The sequence below is a fragment of the Rhinocladiella mackenziei genome, assembly GCF_000835555.1.
Source record: "Rhinocladiella mackenziei CBS 650.93 unplaced genomic scaffold supercont1.4, whole genome shotgun sequence".
In the NCBI taxonomy this organism is placed as follows: domain Eukaryota; kingdom Fungi; phylum Ascomycota; class Eurotiomycetes; order Chaetothyriales; family Herpotrichiellaceae; genus Rhinocladiella; species Rhinocladiella mackenziei.
This window is the reverse complement of record NW_013550601.1, coordinates 2,638,259-2,658,468: the sequence shown is the minus strand read 5'-3', so window position 1 is coordinate 2,658,468 and position 20,210 is coordinate 2,638,259. Positions and strand designations below refer to the sequence as shown.

The 20,210-nt window shown below is 51.5% G+C and overlaps 4 protein-coding genes across 4 annotated transcripts; 1 reads left to right on the top strand and 3 right to left on the bottom strand.

The window, feature by feature from the left end:
* Positions 1-263: 263 nt before the first annotated feature.
* Positions 264-2,370, bottom strand: Z518_06084 (uncharacterized protein; the record flags this gene model as incomplete). The annotated part of the gene is made up of 4 exons (XM_013416894.1): positions 264-1,263; positions 1,316-1,728; positions 1,772-2,077; positions 2,134-2,370. 4 exons carry the CDS (start codon positions 2,368-2,370, stop codon positions 264-266), a joined length of 1,956 nt encoding a protein of 651 aa, XP_013272348.1.
* A 665-nt stretch (positions 2,371-3,035) lies between these two features.
* Z518_06083 (uncharacterized protein) lies at positions 3,036-8,780 on the bottom strand (the record flags this gene model as incomplete). The annotated part of the gene is made up of 3 exons (XM_013416893.1): positions 3,036-3,067; positions 3,125-8,433; positions 8,488-8,780. 3 exons carry the CDS (start codon positions 8,778-8,780, stop codon positions 3,036-3,038), a joined length of 5,634 nt encoding a protein of 1,877 aa, XP_013272347.1.
* A 2,001-nt stretch (positions 8,781-10,781) lies between these two features.
* Positions 10,782-16,124, top strand: Z518_06082 (uncharacterized protein; the record flags this gene model as incomplete). The annotated part of the gene is made up of 2 exons (XM_013416892.1): positions 10,782-14,683; positions 14,735-16,124. 2 exons carry the CDS (start codon positions 10,782-10,784, stop codon positions 16,122-16,124), a joined length of 5,292 nt encoding a protein of 1,763 aa, XP_013272346.1.
* A 524-nt stretch (positions 16,125-16,648) lies between these two features.
* Z518_06081 (uncharacterized protein) lies at positions 16,649-18,997 on the bottom strand (the record flags this gene model as incomplete). Its single annotated transcript, XM_013416891.1, has 2 exons — positions 16,649-18,548; positions 18,633-18,997. 2 exons carry the CDS (start codon positions 18,995-18,997, stop codon positions 16,649-16,651), a joined length of 2,265 nt encoding a protein of 754 aa, XP_013272345.1.
* Positions 18,998-20,210: the final 1,213 nt, after the last annotated feature.

Genomic DNA, 20,210 nt, shown 5'->3' with positions numbered 1-20,210 from the left:
GGACCTCGCTTGGCCTCTGGGATAATTCCAAATAGGAACGGACGAGAGAGGTACAACTGAAGAAGCATCACGAGGATCAGCGGCTCCAAACGCTCGGCATGTGTGAACCTTGAACTTGAGGCGGTCCGGGACTGAATGGCAAACTGCGGAATTGGAGGCATGCCTATTCGATCCCGGAAAATAGATTTTCCTGCTTTCTCTGAAGCACCAATTCTTTGCTGTATCAAAAATGTCTTATTCTCTACTCATGAAAACTGTCCCCCTCAAAATCCACCCATCCCTCGTAGTCGCTGTACCGCCCCGACAAATCCCCTCGCCCAAGCAAATTTACCCGGATCCACTCCAATAGCGCCCTCTGCTTGCTGTCCTGTCTTTGGGTCTTTCCAACACCCAGCATCTGGGCCTTCTTTTTCCACTTTTCCAAACAGATGCGTGTTTTGATTTTGCTTGATTCCGTCCATCCAGTTTCCAACCACCAGGTGACTGTCAATTAGAACGTTCACCTCCTGACTGTGGTACCAACTTTGCGTATCCTGGTTGCCATTTCCCTGAATGGCGATGTGCCCGTCGACAATCATCAATTTGATATGACAAGACCGGCGTTTGAATCGGTTGTGAATTGGGTGGATCTGATCTTTGGCCACATAGGCATAGATGTCAAGGTTCTGATGATATTCTGGCTCGAGATCTCGATACAACCTATTTGCCACCATTTCATTATGACCTCCTTGGAAAGGGAGGAGCTCACCGGCATCATTATAGCCGAGACAATAGTAATAGGTGACATGGATACCTCGACGACAGGCAGCAAGAATCTCAGGCAGGAGCCTCTCCGAATTTAAGTCAGGCGTTTGGATGAATACTGACTTCGTGGCGTGTCGAAGAGCAGACATGAAAGCTTCATTTTGCGGCGTGTAGAGCGACTCTTTGTTGGGCGGCCCCCAAGGCTCTCGGCACACCATGGCGACGGGGAAGGGCTCATGTCGTGGTATCGGGATAAGGGGAGTCATCGAGTCGCTTGGCTCTAGATCAAGGGCGCTTCCTTTGGTGTCAGGCTGAATAGTGGTGTTCAAAAGACGGGTGATTGCATCGATTCGTCTTTCACCGGAACGAGGATTCAAGGCTGCAACCGACCGTAAAACCTCTGACTCGATGTCCGGATCATAATGCGGATCTTGTGATGTGTGCTGGGGCAAGTTCAACTGCGATCCGCGGCCAGCAAGCTCCCGCAGCCTTTCACCGGCCGCGGGGACGGCTGTCGTGCTAGGAGATGGTGTCAACCAAAGTGAAATGGGCCAAGCCAGGGGAAGCTTACGTGTGATGCACCGGGACCAGCTTTCCATTCTCATCGAACAAGGTGGCATAACTCTCCGTCTCAAATGTCGGCAGTGGGCCCTGTGAGGCCGGCTGATTCAAGCAAGGCGGAGGAGGCTTCAATGCATTGTGCCATGATATGAGAGCGACTTCGTAGAAAGAATCTACAATTGGTCCTTCCCATTGTGTCATCATCTCCAGATTGTCGATATCTTGGATATTATTGCTTTGAACAATTGCAATCTTCCGATCCACCACCATATACTTGGCATGAAAGGTTCCCAAAATCGGACGGTGAAAGTTGATGACTTCGATATCCACATTCGGAAGCTCATCAGGATGTGGGATTCGAATCTTGCCGTGGGCATCAGCAAATTCCTCCGGCGGGACGGGAAGATGGTTGTTCAGGAACTGCTCCAGTCAGGACGGCCACGATCGGAACGGAAGCCTGCCCTACCTGTTTGACGATGCCTCGGCCATAAATGATCTTGACGACGACTCGGCGATTCATCTGGACTGCTTTCTTTGAAAGTTCTCTCAATCCATTAGTGATCAGCCTGGTGGGCTCAGAGTACATCCAGAAGTTGGTGGCCAAAAATACCTCATGCTCCGCTCGAGCTATCACATTAGACATGTGTCGACAAATATCGGGCACCGTTGCCATGATAGTGAGTGGGCACACTCCGCTGCTGCCCATCAGTGATGGTGCGCATACACCGACCAGAGGATTTTTTTCTAGGGTACATAAGACATCATGGTAGATCTGGGATGTAATTCAGGAACCCTCCTTCAAATCGGCACCCGAGAATGGTAACTCACCCTCAAAAACAAGTTGCTAGGTGTTGCATTTCCCCATTTACCACACTTTCGTGCTTGTTCAAGGTCGCTTGGTCCCGCTTTTGATAGATCCAGGTTCTTCGTCACGACTTCATCCTCAATGTCGACTCCGAAGAGTCTCTTACACGCTTCATGCGGAGACAAATTTGGATTTTCGGCCAGCTTAGAACTCACGGATATGCCGCTCTGGCAAAGGTCGTACACCTTCTCTGGGATCATGGCTTCGGTAAAGGGTCCAGGTACGATATCACTGCCCGGGATGCTACTTCATCGTGATGAGGCTGACCCGTCACCGAGTGAAGAGACTTGGGCTCTGTGCGTGAGCGGACTTAAGAGGATGATGCAATGTCAAAGCAGGGCGCTATGAAGGCGGTCAACTAGCATCAAGGTCAACTCACATTTCATATGAACCCATGCGGGGGACGAGGAAAGGAGAGGTTACGCAAGTCCAGTCCCCAGGAATCCAAGCCAACGGTACACGTACGAGGTTCAACGTTTGGCAGATGATGTCACATCCCCAGACAAGCATTTTAGCGCCTCGAGGCCCGAAGCTTGGGTAAGCTTGACCTGGAAAAAGGATGGCACTTCGGATTTCTAAGCCCTGATGAATATCAAAGTTTCGACAATACCTGCGGCTAGGTATCCTCCTCCCCTTCCTTGAATCAAGACTCTAGTCTCCCACAAGATCGCAATTACAAAGTTATCCTGTCTCAATTATATGAATCCCAGACACCAGCACCGGATTCTCCCCTTTTATGATTGACTCGCCCTAAGTCGCATGCATCCTTAATGTCACCTTTTCCTCCCCATGATCCCAATTCCGTTTGTATGATATGCCAACATTTTAACGCTATCAAATGCAAATCAAAACATGTTCCCAAACCTCACAATTGACCAGAAAGGACGGCTTCAGTGGCTGCAAGGAAAAGTCAGCAACGACATCGCGCAGCTCAGAGGGGTTCTTCACACTTACCACTTCCAATATATGCCCGCTTCATGTCCAGGTTGACATTGAATCTCCGCTCTAGTTCTTGCTTGATCCCTTTCTTCGTGACTGTCATCAGATCAGCCGTCCTCAATATATCTCGAATTTCGTTCAGGATCATATCGTCCGTCGGCAGACCAGTCAGATCCGACATCTCCATGTCAGCCACAGACTGTCCGCTCGGTATCATGCCACCCCCCAGCATTTCAGAGGGTGCCAGTGACATTCTCGATGGGTTGTATCCACCGCCGTTCATGGGGGTATGCATGTCGAGCTGAGATACCGATCTAGACATGGGCATAAGATGTTGTGTGTCGTACCCACCACCGTAGACAGATGCAGCGGGATGGTAAGATTTGGTGCCATAGCTGTATCCCGATACCTCGGACCGGGTGTCGTCTCGCTGCGTTTGCGCATCCCAGAGTTCGGCTTGGTATTCTTCCCATTTTTTCTTGGGAATGGAATCGGGATCGAATTTCCCCTCATCCGAAATCAGAACCTGCTTGCCCTTTTCACCCGTCACCAGACGTGTATTTCCCCAGCTGAAATCGTCCATGTGCCAGAAGGCGTACAATGGCAGTCCGAAGGAGAAAATAGGCATGGCCAGAATATACACCAGCATCCACCCGATCATCTCCCACTTGCGACGAAGAATGAAGATAATAGCTTGGAGACCATAAATCGCTCCCAGGAGAATAAAAGCAGTCAACGGCACCACGTCAGAGGAAGTAGCCAGAAGAAAGATCAAGTATCCAATATAGAACACGGTCACCGGAGCGATGACCGTTGAAAACAGATCCAAGAACACAACAAACCGCATGCTGAAGCAGCAGAAGCCGCAAAGTTGTTGCAACGGCATCAGCTCGATCAGATTGTGTACGGTACTGTTAATCCACCGACGGCGCTGAGACATAAAGACCTTCCAGCTGTCGGGGGCAATTGTCCAAGCGTGAGCATGGAAGATGTATTTCGTCTTGTACTTGGAGTGATACTTCAAGAGCAGCGTGGTCAAATACCTGTCTTCACCCAGGTGGAGGAGGTTCTTCATGTGGAGCGTGTCGACCCGAATCTCGGAATAGTCTTGAATGATCTCCTTGCTCACGAAAAGGGGTTTGCCGGTTTCCGCGGCTCGAATTCGATACATGGTGAAACAACCTGGCAAACAAGTGACCGAGCCAAACAGAGACTCGAAGGCCTTGGTGAGGTTGTGCGAGATGTAGTACTCATACACCTGCATCATGGTGATGAAGGATGATTTGGCGTTAGTGAGCGATGTCTCTCCACACACTCCAATCAGTCGGGTGTCGCGTAGAAAGGCTGAAACCATGCGAGTGGCCGAGTCGGGGGCCACGACGGTATCGGCATCAATCTGGAGCATAAACTCGTAGAACGTCGGATTGACACCGATGATGTTTCGGATTTGGTGATGCATCTCAAGCTCCAAGGGGCTCATAGGCATGTTGTAGTGAACTCGGTTCAGGAATCGCATGATAACCATCTGAGAATCACGTTTACCTCGGTTTCCGGGTTTGGATACTTCGGACGGCTTGCCAACTTTGACCACGACCAAGAAAGGCACGATGTGTCCCTGCACCTCATAGAGGCCGGAATACACCTTGCCCATGTTGTGCTGCTTCATACCTTCACCGAGGGACTCAAAACTGAGCGGTTCAGGATCCACCGTCTCGGAAACGCCCAGAATGTCGAGCACGATGCGCGGTGTGGGTCGGTCGTTGCCTTGCCCAATAATCATGCCGTCGCAGACCACAATGAGCAATTTGCGCTTGTCGTCATATCGCATCCGTGCCGCGGAGTCTATCGCACGGCGAAGGGACTCCTCGTCTTCCGTATAGGCGGGCACCTGGCAGATGATGAATTTGTCCAAATTCTCGGGGACGTTTTTCCCTCCAAATTGGAGTGCCGCAAAGAACTTGAAGCCGATAACACTAGAGAGCAGGATGGCTATAGCCAACAATATATACCGAGCAAACAGACATTGGACCGAGTTTCGGGTGTCGGTAACACCCACGAAGAACAAGTTATCAAGGCAAAGCTGCATTCGGCTTCTCAGTCCAGAGTCCAGAGGAAGGGCATTCCAGTATTTGGTGACATCCTCGCCAGAACGCTGAGTGAACAAGTCAACAACGAGCTCGTCCATGAAATTCGTGTCCACACCGGACGGCACTTCTTCACCTGGGGGAGCACGGGTAGTTCGTCCGCCCTGATTGTATGTTGTGAAGTCGTAGACTCTGTCGTTCAAAATCGCAATGGACTGTGACTTGGTAGAAAGGGTATGGACGTATTGAGGGGTGTAGCCGACGCTACCCTTTTTATAATTGGCCTTCAGCATGATCATTTGCTCGAAGAACCAATCTGGTCGGGAATCATTGGTGAAGTAACGGAAATCATGGTACCGCCGATTTGGGTCGGTGGAGCTAATCACGCTGGCAGATCCCGAAATGTTGGTGGTGGTATAGTCCAGCTGAACCGTCGGGTCCACCCGTCCGTCTTTTCCTTGACACAGCGCTGAGACCTGGACGGGGAACAGTCCGGTGGCGTCAATGCCCGCATACTTCTCGAGCGAACTTTGTGGGATGATGTTCGGGTAATGACTGGGCATGAAGGCACCCAAATCGAAGACCACTCCCCGAATGGCAACGTATGAACTGTGACCGTCTTTGCCGTCATGGGATGCCAATTCCGACGCCGAGTACACATCCTGCTTGGGACAGATGAGCTCGGGGAAAACGATGAGGAAAAAAACCCAGAAGGCACAGCTGAGCCATATGAGGAGATTGATGGCGAATTTTTCTCTCCAAGCAGTTCTCACATCTTTCCGCTTCATGCCTCCGCCCCATTTGATGACGAAATCGGGCAGATACCAAGTCAGGAAATAGACAATAGCAAGCCACCGCTTACGGCTTGAAGAGACGGGAACGACGTCGACTTCCTCCATTTTCTTTTTGTTGCCTTTTTCCGCAAGTTCTTCCTTGGTTTCGAGGTTGCGGAACATGTCACCCGAGTTGAATGCGGAAGCCCCAGCGTCGGATTTAGCGTCCAGCTCTCGACTACCGAAATAGCCACCGCCCTTCGTTTCATCGCCGTAGAAGGATCCAGGTGTGCCATCGGCCAAAGGCAGGAGTCGAGCTTTGGAATCACTGAATGGATTATGGTTCGGCGTATCCGGTCTGGAAAGAGAGGGCCCTTCGCTGCCAAAATAGGCCATGCTCTGGGAGCCTGTAAGTGCAATGCTTGCCCAGCAGCGTTCACTGAGAAAGACACCCGTGGTCCCAATTCGGGCTTCATTGGCAGGCCAGTGTTTGTTGTCCAGGACGAGTTGAGCTTTCTCGCCGTCGCTTCCGACAATTCCAGTGTCCATGTCAGCCAGCCCTAGAAACTCCACGAATGGAAGGAAAATACTGAAATCTGCCGTTCGGAGTCTCTGGCTGATTTCGGCTATTCCAAACATCTGAACTTGCTGTCGAACGCACTTGCTGTCGAACTGATTTGCAATCCGCCTGTCGTTGGGCTTCAAACAGAAAACGAAATAGCTGTTGGCGTTGGGCGCAGTTAATGACTTGGTGATGTTGTCGAGAGATGACAAAAATTGTGCCGCAGCGCCTTGAGTCAGCCCTGTTGCGGTGGCTTTCGTCCGTCTCAGGCGGGATTCTTCTGGAGCAGGAACGGATTCTTCATCTTGGGGAGCAGGGGAACGGTCCGCTCTTAGGCTTGCCATCCGGCGCAAATGCTCGTGCTTCCTCCGAGATAGGCTGGGCATGCGCAATGGTTTCGAGCTGACCTGGGCCTGGACAATGGCGGATTTTTCGGCGGGGTGGCTGACCGTGTTCAAGGCTTCTTGACCAAACAGGCTGGCGACGAAGTCGCTCTTCGTCGCTCTAATCATATTCATCAGATCGCCCGAAACAACATCGCCATTCTCCTCGACCAAGCTGTGCACAGGATAATCCACTTCGCCCGCATAGTGACGGACTGTAAAGGATGCAGCAAGATTCGTAGTGGCAAAATTGCTGCCCGGCATTGTCGCCGTGGAGCTGCTGACCGTGATGGCCTTGTTCTTGTTCTCGAATCGTTTTCGAAGACTTTCCAGGAATTGGATTCCCGTACGACCGCGGCGCGTTTGGTCGTCGAGGATTGCGAGCAGACCATTACCATGTTTCAGGAGACCCCGAACTGCGTCCGAGTTGTCGAAATAGCTCGTTGCTGGGACACTGACTTCTTCGCTCTCGAGCATCTCTGTTGTTTTCTCGAAAAAGCTGTGGAGACAGGTGTTGTAAAGCGACTCATTGGCGGCATTGTTCAACAACTGATCCAGAGCAGATCCAGTGGAAGGATGGTCAGCGAATCCGGGGAAGTCGACGATGGAGATAGTGTTGGCCACGGCGTCTTCTGCCGCACAGATCCTTTGGTTGACACACTCAATGATGTATGCAACGAGAAGAGAGTACAGCGTCGTGGCCAATTCATCAGCGTTCTCCCGAGCCCCCTTGGGGTCGAGCATGACCGTCACCCGCTCGCGGTGAAGAGTCTTAGTCTTGTATCTCAAACTCTCTTCAAGATCTTGAACGCTTAACCCCAAGAAAGCGGCAACCAAAGCCAAGGTATCGGTGTTCTTGACCACCGTGACGGTCTCACCACCCTCATGAGAATATCCACCACTTTCTTCCGCCGCCGTCAATGTGGCCTGTCCTGTGCCGAATTCCAACTGGCCAATGTGCAAGATCGCGGCCAGGACCTGACAAATTTCCGCAATTTCTGCCCGGGGGAACTCAAGCTTGCGCAGTGCGGTCTTGAAATGTTGAAAGCCCTCCGTATCGTTGATCCCAACTTTCATCTGCGTCGGGTGACCCAAGTATCTCCATCTCTTTTGGGCCACCGAGGCAGACCTCCCGAGACCAGGGCCGGAAGTGGTGACATGGGTGTGTCCACTGAGACCCAGGTGAGACTTTTCAGCAGGACTGGTGCCGGCGAGAAGATAGTAGAGAACATGAAAACTCCGTTCACCCGTGGGGACGTGAGATATACGACTCCTTTCCAGACGATGATCCAGCAATTTACCTCCGATCAGGGTGGGTATGGACGAGGAGGCGTCATATTGAAGTTCGTAGAACAGGCCCGCTTTCGATGCCGTCTGGGTCGTCGTAGTTTTGGTGGTGGTCAGGGTATCAAATATAAAGGCGGCGAGGGATAACTTTGACGAGAGCGGTGTGGAGGAAAACGAGAGAAAGGAGGAAAGGAGATGGGACCGGACAGTAGTTTTGCCTGAACCAGACTCGCCGCTGTTGGACAGTTAGTGTGGTCCCCACGAAATGGTCGGGCGTTGGGAGACATACAAAAACACAACTGCCTGGTCTTCTGCTCTGTTTCCTAATCTTGCCCATGCTCTTCGCGCGAGATCTTCGGCCTCAGCCATGGCGCTGCCCTCTTTTTCGCCATTGGGCCCCCGGGTCGACGAGGTATACGTGTTGAGGCATATCAAAGCCTGTGATGAGAGTTTTGCTGTGGGCAAAGAGACGTGGAAACGGCTCGCGAGGTGAGCCGTCAAGTGAGTATCAGACTGCAAATGAGGAGGAAGAGCCGGGAGCGACGACTGGAGATGAGCAGGGACATTCCCACGGGAAGCCATAATGATCGAGTTATCCAACGTGTCAACCTGTTTCCAATCGCACGGTCGATCCGCCCCGATGCCGTTTCAATAGCCAAAATCGTCAGTTCATGGAGGTTGTAGTCACAGCGATGGCACAATCGTCCTGAAACAAGGAGTTATGGACCTATTCAGGGGAGCGGAATTGAGCAGCGAATGTTCGAGACAATGAACGTCAATACAATTCGAATGGAATGATTATACAAAGCGAGAGAACGATAACGAGAGGTCGTCAAGTCGTAGCAAATTCAAAAGTTTTGAAGTCGAAGCGAAACGTGCACAAGAGTGTTTTGGCTGGAGGGAGCCGCAGTCAGTATAACGGAGTAAATTGGTGAGCAAACAAGGCCGGTACGGGGGCTGTATTTACAACGGAGTGTATTGGCATGTACGGGAAATGTAAGACAGCACCTGGATCCAGATCTCGCAAGCTGGACATCGGTGGCCCTGAACGGACGCCACGGCCCCCGTCTCAGGAAAGCTTTCGGGCGCTGACATTTGAGACTCGAGGCCTCAACATGAGCAGCGGTGGTATGGAGCCCCTACAGTACCTACTGATGGAGAGTATTATAACGCAGTGAAATCCCCACGTAAAGAATTCCTGTTCAAATCCATACGCTGAGCAACAATATTAATATCACGACCCGGAGTTGACATCTCAATCAAAGATGAGGTCCATGCGGATATGATTGACAAGGACGGTCAAAGTCCACTGCAAATGTGCCCTCGTGTTTGACAAAAATGCATTTGGTTCCGCTCAGCAACGAAACCCTGGACCATGTCCTTCGCCATCCAATGAACGGCAGTATGGAGACCTGTTGGTGTTCTGCGGCGACGATGACTGGCAGAGAATGAGGATGCGGCTGTGGGGAACTGCCCACTAGTAGGAACCTGTGTAAAATCGAGTGTCTGGAAGCGCCATTTTTTTTTGTTTGTTCCCTTTTTTGCCCACTGCAAATCAAAATAACACCACATTTTCCCGCACCCGAGCTCTGAATGATAAGCGAGCTACCCATGGGTTCGGAATCGAGTGCGATGCTGACAGCAGCAAGCCAGCACAGTGGTGCAGGTTTCGGGAGCCGATGAGACATGCAGATTCGAAGAGCGTGATGATCCAATCTCTTCGCCTCACGGTCCCTGTCACGTGACCGAGTGTGTCTCAAAAATGGTCGACGTGTGAGAAAAGAAACGCAAGTCATCAGTTATTCATGGATTTTTCCACAATGACACGTCCATGTCTCATACCCGGGTATATTCGTTGACCAAAGTCAGCACGGTGCATGTAATTTATCACTCTCGTCCGGTTGAGGGCAGAGGCTCCCAGGTGAGGCTATTTACATCCGTTGCCGTGGAGCAGCCCACCTGCAAGGCGGCTTGATTGGCTCACAAAACATCCGCTTCTTTTTAAACTCGCGGAGTCCCCTGCAGGAAGGCCGAGAAAGCTAGACTGTTGCTGGTTAGAGGTGGTCCATTTCTGGGGTGGCGCTGCAGATGAACTGCTATTCTTGAAATGTTGACCAACACCGAGTCGTGTTATCCCTGCCCCTGGCTCTCTCTTGAGAAGACCCCATGTAATGAATGGTAATTTTCAATACACAGACGCCTTCACTCAACGCTGGTCTGATACACGTGCCAGTATTGTACTTCTCCCCTTCCACCGGCTCCAATCTACTTGTTACCTACCTATTCCTCACATTCGCTCCCATACACACCACTATTACTCTATTCCATTCATTTCCATCTTTGCAGAAGTCCTGAAATCTATCAGTCTATCGCTATTTATTTCTCCCTCTCCACGAGACTCCCGGTTGACCCTTGTCGCCCATTCGGACACCCTGGCTGACGAAGAATCAAAATTGTATCAGGAGAGAGGATAGGACGTACAAGACGGTGGATATAGTATACCATTATCTATCACTCCCCCATAAAGTCATCGGAAGGCCCTGTCGGCGTCTTTGCTCGACAGGGGCCCAACTCCGGCTCAACATGGCCAATCGATATTCTACCTTCTCAAATAACTCTTCGCAAGTTGGTGCTGCGCGATCAGCAGCCCAACAGTCGACACAGGTCTCAACCACGACCCTCCTCAATGCCCTGCACACCATCTATGCCTCAGGTCAAACATACCAACTCGATTCGAGCACGAGTATCGCAGTCAACACCTGGCTGACTGCACTCAATCCCGATGCCCATGGACGACTGGGTGGATCAGTGGATGCTGGCATTGCCTCAAGAGCGTGGGAACATGCAAGGAGAAGAGCAGAAGATGGATGTATAATTCTGGGTTCACTGCATCCGTCGACCCCTTCGCTATTCCAGGCATTTCTTCAAGTTATTCCCTTAGCGACTCCTCAGATGGCCTACACTGCGTTGACAGCCCTACGGCCGTTTCTTTCCTGCGTCACACCTATCAATCCGACCACATTCCGACATTCTTCCCTTTCCGCCAAGTATACGGTCACTCTCACAGGCACAATCACCGGCTTCTCCCTGGCCTTGTCCGGATCGGGCATTGATGTTGAACGAGGTCTATTGAGGATCCCATCTGAACCTGGCCATCGTGCTTTCGATGTGTTTTACCATCTTTTGACCTCAGCATCAACCCCGACTGAACGCGAATATCTCGGTCTGCAACATCCTTCCAAGTACACGCTCTTGAACAGATCGGGCACATATGATCCCCCTTCCTACCTTCCGACGGCCGACGATGCCGCAGCGGCAGAAGATTTCCGTTCCGCATTGAAGTCCATCGGTATCAAGGGGTCAGCGTTTCGAGGCCTCCTGTCATGCCTGGCCGGACTGCTGAGATTGGGTGAGACAACCGGATTCCTCGTCGATTCCGATGTGTTGGAAGAGATTTGCGAAGATGTTGGGGGTTTGATAGGACTCGAACCGGAAGTCCTCGTGAATAAATGCACCACCGACGACCGCGAGGTTTTGATTGCTGGCATGTATGAGGCCCTGGTGGACTGGGTCATCTCCAAGGCAAATGAGGCCATTGCGGGAGAATTGCGCTCCGGAGCCCTGACGCCTGACTCGAGCACTCAGAACGGCGACGAAGTCAGCCTAACGGTCATCGAAATTCCTGGAGAGCATCTCGCCAAGGCAGTGGCGTTGCGCAATGTCTTTGATGATTCCCAGGGTATCAATGCCGAGATGAGGGACGACGGTGTGGAAGTGGTGCCCGCTGGCCACTCAGTCCTCAAAGAAATGCAGTCCGCCGTGGCCGAGGTTGAAGCGGATCTGGGTATCAAAGGTGGCCCTCTCAGCCGGGAAAGAGAACATGACCGAGACCGACGAGAAGGCATCCTCGAAAAGATTGGTGCCGAAGCTGAGGCTGGTGGTTTCCTCCGGACCCTGCTCTATCCAACTGATGGAGAAGGCCTGAACTTGGGCATCAAGGGGCGTTTTGATCTGGGGGTGACTCTGGCCAGCAGTCGAGCCTGGTATCAGCTCTCAATTCACCCTACCGACGACACTCCTAGCGCTCTCGCCGCTCTCGCCTCCACGTCGGCCTGGTCTGCAGGTACAGTGTCGCGACAATTACGAGCATGGAGGCTTCCTGAATGGGCCAACCACCGCAACAGACAACTCGACTTTACGGCAGATTTTGATGTTGATGAATTCGTCACCAGGTACTCCAGACTTGGTTGCAAAGACGGCAAAGATGGAATAGAAAGCTTCATGCTCGAACGTGGCTGGACGAACGGAGAAGTCGTGATCGGACGTGAGCGGATCTGGATGCGTGAAGGAGCGTGGTGGGAGGCCGAATCAATGCTTGACATGAAACCGGCCGACCCTGGCCGTCCCAATGATGCCATCTTCGGTATTCCATCAAATCCGTTCGAATCCAGTCATTCCGCCCACGCACCCAACAATAGCAGTGGATTCTTTCCGCCGTTTGGTGACAGTATGAGTATCCAAGACAGTCGGGAGAATCTCCTGGCGCAAGCAGGTGCCGATCGAGCTAAGTCAGTTGCCCCAACGATGGCACGAACAGTCCATACCATTGGCGGCGACTACGGCCTGGGTCCCAAAGGTGACGCCGACAAAGGCCAATTATATTACGACTCCGAACTCGGCCGTTACACAGGCGAGTTGGATCCCGAGTATGGAGATCCTCGAAACATTCAGACCAAGAAGACCTCCGCGAGCCGACAGGCTTGGATTTCGGTGGTCTGGGCCTTGACGTGGTTCATCCCTTCCGTCCTTTTGAGGTATATCGGTCGGATGAAACGTCCTGATGTCCGTCTGGCCTGGCGAGAGAAGGTCGTCCTGGTGTTTCTCATCTTTCTGTTCAATGCTCTCGTGGTGTTTTATATCGTCGAATTCGGGCGATTGCTTTGCCCAAATTTCGACAAGGCCTGGAATGCTAAAGAAGTGGGTTACCATACGGGGACGGACGACTTCTATGTCAGTATTCGCGGCTCCGTCTACGACATCACGAAATTCTACCGATTGCAGCATAGCGACACCAGCATAACCACCAGCTCCGAGAACATGATGCCGTTTGCCGGTCAGAATCTGGATGCCTATTTCCCACCCCCGTTGAGTCGCGCTTGTCCGGGTCTCGACGTCGACGAGAGTGTTCAGATGCAACACAACGACACGGACGCCGTTCTGTATCCCAATGCGGTCCATACATCCGGGCCTCGTTATCAGACAGATCAGCAGTCGGCTTTGTACAGCTGGAACTGGTACAGCGATACCTTCCTGCCCAAAATCAACGAATACTACAAAGGTGACCTCGTCGTCACCAGGGGCAGCGTCAAAAGCCAAGGAGAAATCGATCAAAGAATGTGGGTCATTATCAGTGGCAAGATTTACGACCTAACAGATTATTTCTACACATTGAAACTCCAAAACAACTTCGCCACCTACAAATTCTTTCCCGACGAAGTCAGCGACCTCATTTCCGGTAATCCCGGTCTTGATATTACGGACAAATGGGGAACCAGTGCCGCTTTCGCCAACAGCCTCAACTGCATGAACAACGCTTTCTACGTGGGAAAGGTCGATTTCCGTAATTCTGCGCAATGTCAAGTTAACAATTATATCCTCCTGGCGTTCACCATCATCCTTTGTACGGTGATCTTGGTGAAATTTTTGGCAGCTCTACAACTGGGCTCGAAGCGTCGACCAGTCCCGCAAGACAAATTTGTGATCTGTCAGGTGCCTGCATATACCGAAGGCGAAGATCATCTCCGAAAATCTCTCGACTCCCTCACCGCACTTCAGTACGACAACAAGAGGAAGCTGATCTGTGTCATTTGCGACGGTATGATCGTCGGTGGCGGCAATGATCGACCTACTCCCAAGATCGTTTTGGATATTCTGGGCGTGGACCCAAAGATCGATCCGCCCGCTCTTCCCTTTAGATCGGTCGGCCAGGGCAATGAGCAACTCAACTATGGCAAGGTCTACTCCGGATTGTACGAGTATGAGGGCAGTGTGGTTCCATACATTGTCGTCGTCAAAGTCGGAAAAGAATCCGAGCAGAGCAAATCGAAACCGGGAAACCGTGGGAAGCGAGATTCTCAAATCCTCCTTATGCAATTCTTGAATCGTGTTCATCACAGATCGCCAATGTCACCTCTCGAGCTAGAAATGTTCCATCAGATCAACAACATCATTGGTGTGGACCCAGAGTTATATGAATACCTCCTCATGGTCGATGCCGACACAATGGTCAAAGAAGACTCTCTCAATCGGCTGGTGGCGGCTTGTGCCAATGACTCAAAAATTGCCGGTATCTGTGGTGAAACCAGTTTGGAAAACGAGGAACGAAGTTGGTGGACTATGATTCAAGTCTACGAGTACTATATCTCGCATCATCTCACCAAAGCCTTCGAATCATTATTTGGCAGCGTGACCTGCTTGCCTGGATGGTAATTACTCTCAGAGCTGTCGTTTCCTGAGCCTTGCTAACGGCTGTCTAGTTTCTGCATGTACCGCCTCAGAACAGCTGACAAAGGACGACCGTTAATTATCTCGGACAAGGTCATCCAGGAGTACGCTGATGGCGACGTCGACACTCTTCACAAGAAAAACCTTTTGGCTCTTGGTGAAGATCGATACCTGACGACCTTGATGACAAAACATTTCCCTGCCATGTCATACAAATTTATTCCCGACGCTTACGCCCTGACGGCCGCACCGGAAACATGGTCCGTGCTGCTTTCGCAGAGAAGACGATGGATCAATTCTACCATTCACAATTTGGCCGAGCTCGTTTTCCTGAAAGATCTGTGTGGCTTCTGCTGTTTCTCGATGAGATTTGTCGTCTTTGTCGACTTGTTTGGAACCATCATTCTTCCGGCCACGTGTGTCTACCTAGGCTATCTAATCTATCGAGTGGCCTCACATACCGGTCCACTCCCCCTATTTTCACTTGTGGTGATCGCGGCAGTGTACGGATTACAAGCAATTATCTTCATCATCAAGAGACAGTGGCAACATGTGGGCTGGATGATCATCTACCTCCTCGCATACCCCATCTACAGCCTTATCTTGCCGGTCTATTCATTCTGGAATCAAGACAACTTCTCGTGGGGTAATACCAGAATTGTCATCGGCGAAAAGGGAGACAAGAAGGTTGTGGCCATCCAAGATGAAGGATTTGATCCGAAATCGATCCCTCTTCAACGCTGGGATGACTATGCTGCAGCCAACAACCTTCCCGGCCGGCGTGGAAACACTGGCAACCACTACGAGAAAGGCTTCGAGGCTGGTTACGCTGACGACCCAGGAATGATGGAAATGGACGATATGCATTCCACCTATTCGTCAGTGAAGCCAGCCAGCACCATCCTAGCCGGATTCCCCCAACAACATCACCCGTACATGGCACCACCACGCTCACCCGCCCCCCTTGGCATGAACAACCGCGCCAGCACCATGACCGGTCTCGTTCAATTCCGTGACCAACCTACGAGTCTCCACGGTCGACAAATGAGCATGATGAGTCTCGGTAGCCAAGCTGGACAGAAGTCTCCGTCTCCGGCCCCCTACCAAGACAACCCCCGCAGTCCATATCAGAGTGGTTTCAGCGGAATGCAACACTCCGTCAGCAGACCTAGCTTGTTGGGTATGGGAACCAGCCGTCCAGCGTCTACCGTGATGGATTTCCGCACCGTGCCCAGCGCCGGCCCAAGCGATCACGACATGATCGAGGCTATTCGCTCCGTTTTAGCCGAAGTTGACCTGGACAAGGTCACCAAGAAGCAAGTGCGCGCGCTGGTGGAGCAGAGACTACAGTGTGAAGTACCCGTGGGAGAGAGGCGGGCATTTTTGGATAAAGCCATCGATGGTGAATTAGCCAACATGTAGTATTTTGGACACTGGATCAAGTTGTACAGGAGTTGGGACGGATCGTACCATTTGATGGTTAGACGAAATATTCGGAACACTTTGGAGCGGTATGCGACATTTGATACGGCGGTGGACCAAAAGGGTGATGGGCGCTCGTGGGCATATTTGGGATGAGGAATGAACTGTGGTTGGATTAATGTGGCCAACTCCATTTGCATTTCCGGACCGCTTTCAGACTCGTGGGACAAAGATTAAAGAAAGACATTTGTTTTTAATATAGCCGCTGGCCAAGTAGTCGAACGATAATGAGGGTCATGAAGATATAAATTCACATAGCGCATCGGGGGCAGAATAAATCGGATATTAAGGAGAGTAAGTTGGAAACACATAATCAAGAGTCTCCCAAGCCAGCCCACTACCCGGCCGTCCCTTCTTTTTTCCATCTCTTCCTTCGTTCAGTCAATTCAACTCGGCTTAATTCATTTCGAGCCAAGTCAAAGTACCAGAGCCAGAAGCCGTCGCCCATCACTGTCATTTACTAATTACCAAGCAAATGCTTCCTCTAGAAGATCCACATCAAAACCCTGACTTATGGCGCGGACGACTTCCTTGCGCACGGCGTCTGCCATGCCACCAGGCGCGCAGACTAGGACGGTGATGCGGTGGCTTGGTTCGAGAACAGAGTCGAGGACCGAGGCAATGGGCATACGCGTGCCCCGCGTTATGCTTACTGGGCCTGAAGGAGATACGGTGAGGCGGATTTCTTTTTCCTTCCCATCCTCAGCTTGGGATTCCGTCGTGGCTGAAGAGGTATAGGTGGTTCCCGTATGCCAGATTCGAACGTCGACGGTCCTCGCGCCGGTTTCGCGATGAAAATGCTGGCCTAGAAGTATCGTCTCGGTGACGTGTCGAATCAATCCATCTTCTCTGGCGGACCAGGCCAGAACAAAGCGCGTCGTACGGCCCATGAGCGTTCGACGTTGCGCTGAAGAATTTCCTCCCTTTGGTGATGAGAAGTCCAGCGACACATAGTGCTTGACAAATCCCAAGGGAAAGGTAATGCCGATACCACCAGCGATGCAGAGGACTGTGTCGGCGGTGAAGAGCGGGTGGAGCGTCTGCTTATGTCCGGCATAGGGTCCTTCGGTAAGTATCGTAAGATGTTGGCTCAACGGTGTTCCACGTGCAGACGTCTCGAGTTGACGGATCAGCGAGCGCGTGCTCCCTGTTTGCACGCGCAAGAGGAAGCGGAGGTAGAATTGACTGGAGTATGGGGCTTGCGATGTGCTGTCGTTAGGGAGTGGTCGTTGTTTGGGACTTGGTCCAGATTCCTGAACCTGACCTGTGGACGGAATCTCGGTCGGGGTCTTTTCAGACAGCGACGTGCCCTCGCTCAACGAGTTGTCCGAGGTGGCCTTTGCCTGTTCGCGCATGGTACCCCAGTCGGCAATGGTGAATGGGTGAGTCTCCCATACCTTTCCAGTCGAGGGGAAATACAGAAACGAATGCTGGCCGGGTCCAACTGCCGATTCCCAAAATCGACCGGGAAAGAGAGTGAGCTGGACAATATCCGTGTTCGGAATCCGGGTGACATGGGCTTTAGTTGATCCAGTCCAGTTATTGAACAACCCGAGCTTGACAAGTCTAGCGACCCGGTCGAAGCTCCAGAAGGCAAAACACAGATATAGCCAGACTTCGTAGCCCCATCGTTTGTTGAATAGGATGTCGACGTGGTACCAACATCCGATCAGCGCCAGAATTGCAAGAGCAATATGTGTGATCAAGAAGAGTTCATACGCTCTCAGCCTGATCGGCAAGAACGCCAGTCCAATCATGACGCCCAGCGCGGTGGTAGCGATGATACCCCACCAGTAATACGGCAATGAGGCTTCAGCGTAATATGCGGCTGCGCCTCCGTCCCAGAAATACGTCACGGTGTATATGACAGAGTGGACGACGGCCTGGAGCGTAGCGACACGCGCAGCCCAGCGGTGGAAGGTCAGAGAAGTGGTCTGAGACCATCCTGTCAGGGTGATGAGAATGTTGTTCCGCCCTGCGAAGAGTATAGCGATGCCCAAGTTAGTGAAGCCGAGGACTCCCGTGCGATTGCCGACATATCCTGCGATCTGGTCGCGGTCTTCTGAGAACCACGTGTTAGGAGAGGCGAGGTGGTAGGAGATGCAGCAGAAGACAATGTTGAGGATCACGTAGATGCTGATGAATACCGTAAGGGCACGGCCGGGCACATAGCCTATGTTCCATCGTAGCGGTTCGAGATGGCGGCCGCCGAATAAGGCCGGTAGAATGAGATATTGTTTAATCTTCCTGATATACCTGGAACTCGTACTCGTCGTTTTGGGGGAAGAAGACGCTGGGTATGAAAAGAACGTCAAGGCAGCCATTGCCAGGCATATGCCCATGGTGACCAGGTAGACTATGAGGCTATGATATGATCACTCATGTCAATCAAAATAATCCTAAACAAAAGGGTCGGGATGGGCCTTTGTTGTAGTTACCGTTACTTACGAATACTGTGTATGCATTTCCTCGGAGAACTCAAACTCGGCCAGCGTCCGACGATTCGCGGCCCAAAGCTCACTATTAACCAGCTTCGTCGTATTCAACCACAGATCCTTATCGGTAACTTCAACGGCGGGAGCTTGCTCAGGAAGAGCCTCCTGCAGACTCGGGACCGGTTGACCATTTGCAGCGATCTTTACAAAACATTGACCTTGTCGACTGTCGCTCACACCTTCGCGAGTGCATCGATCGCGTACGCAATAGGACATCGATTGCAACCAGACTGGGTCGTTTGCGCGGCATTCGTCGCTAGTCATTGCCATCGTGTCACCGCCCATGTCCATTCGTTTTCGGAGCTTCATTTCCGTCATGCCATGCTCCGAATGGGCCACGAAGGTGGTGCAGTTGAGGTATAGAGAAGAAAGGGAGTCGTGACAGGCGTAGCAGCAGACGGGATGGTACATATGTATCCCGTAGCCGATAACGCCATGTTTGACGACCGCTAGTTTGACTGTTGCTGCTGAGACGAGGAGATGATGGGGAGAAGAAGAGAAGAAGAGAAAAAGAAGAGGGAAGCAAAGAAGTGAAGTCGGAAGGTTCAGATGCATCTTTTTTAGGGGAGAAGGGACTGCCTCGCTCGCCGAGTTTCACTGAGCGAGGCTGCAAAGCTGTCGAGAAGCCGCAAGCATCGACGGAAAGGTGGAGGAAGCCATTGTGATACTTATCTTTTGCATTTCCCGGTATCCATATCGTTTGGATTTTCCTGGTCAAGGCGGGAATTCACATCGCATGTGCTTTTCTTGAAGACCAAGAATATTGAACCTCGATGTCCAAGCCCCTGGAAGTTCGTATGGCAAGCTAGCGAGAACCTCAAGACCCATGGTTTTCAAATGCGGTGTGCTGAAAGGACGGGATCAACGTATCAAGCTTCTATTCTCTTCAAGCACGCACAGGTCCAGGCATGCTTGGATGATGCACGAGGAATCTAGTGTGCCTGGTTCCGTGTGGTGTGAGAATCGGGAAAACGAGTATTGAGCAGGTTTTCTGGCGACGGAAGAGAATGAAGAAGAGAATGAGCAGGTATTGGCAGCGGGAGAGACGCAAGTTCGGAGTGAAGAGAGTTCTGCCATATGCGCTGGCGCCTTGGCCGCCCAATAGAGCAAAGGAGAGTGGCAAGGCTGTGGGCGTGGAGATGGGCGAAGAATTCCTGATGTATCGCGCTAATAAATGAGGCACATTGATGGAAAGGGATAGAAAAGGAGAGTGAGAGAGCTGGTTAAAGAAGAGTGATTGGGCAAAAGGTCTATTAAATTCATTGTACAGGTTGCGCATACATCCAGTCGCTTTTTTTTTTTTTTTTTGTCCTTTTTGAATCCATCGCAAAGGAGTGTTAACAAACCAAATTTCCCTTTTTCTTCAGCTGCAAGCTGTTCTGACGGTAGTACCGATTTTCCTCTGCTGCGACAAAATGAACAAGACCAAAATTCTGGGGTATCTCAACGAGTTGGGTCTAGAGGTCTGATGCCTGAACCAATAATCAAATGCGTGCATGCCCTCCAGAATACTTTACCAAAATCCTTTTCC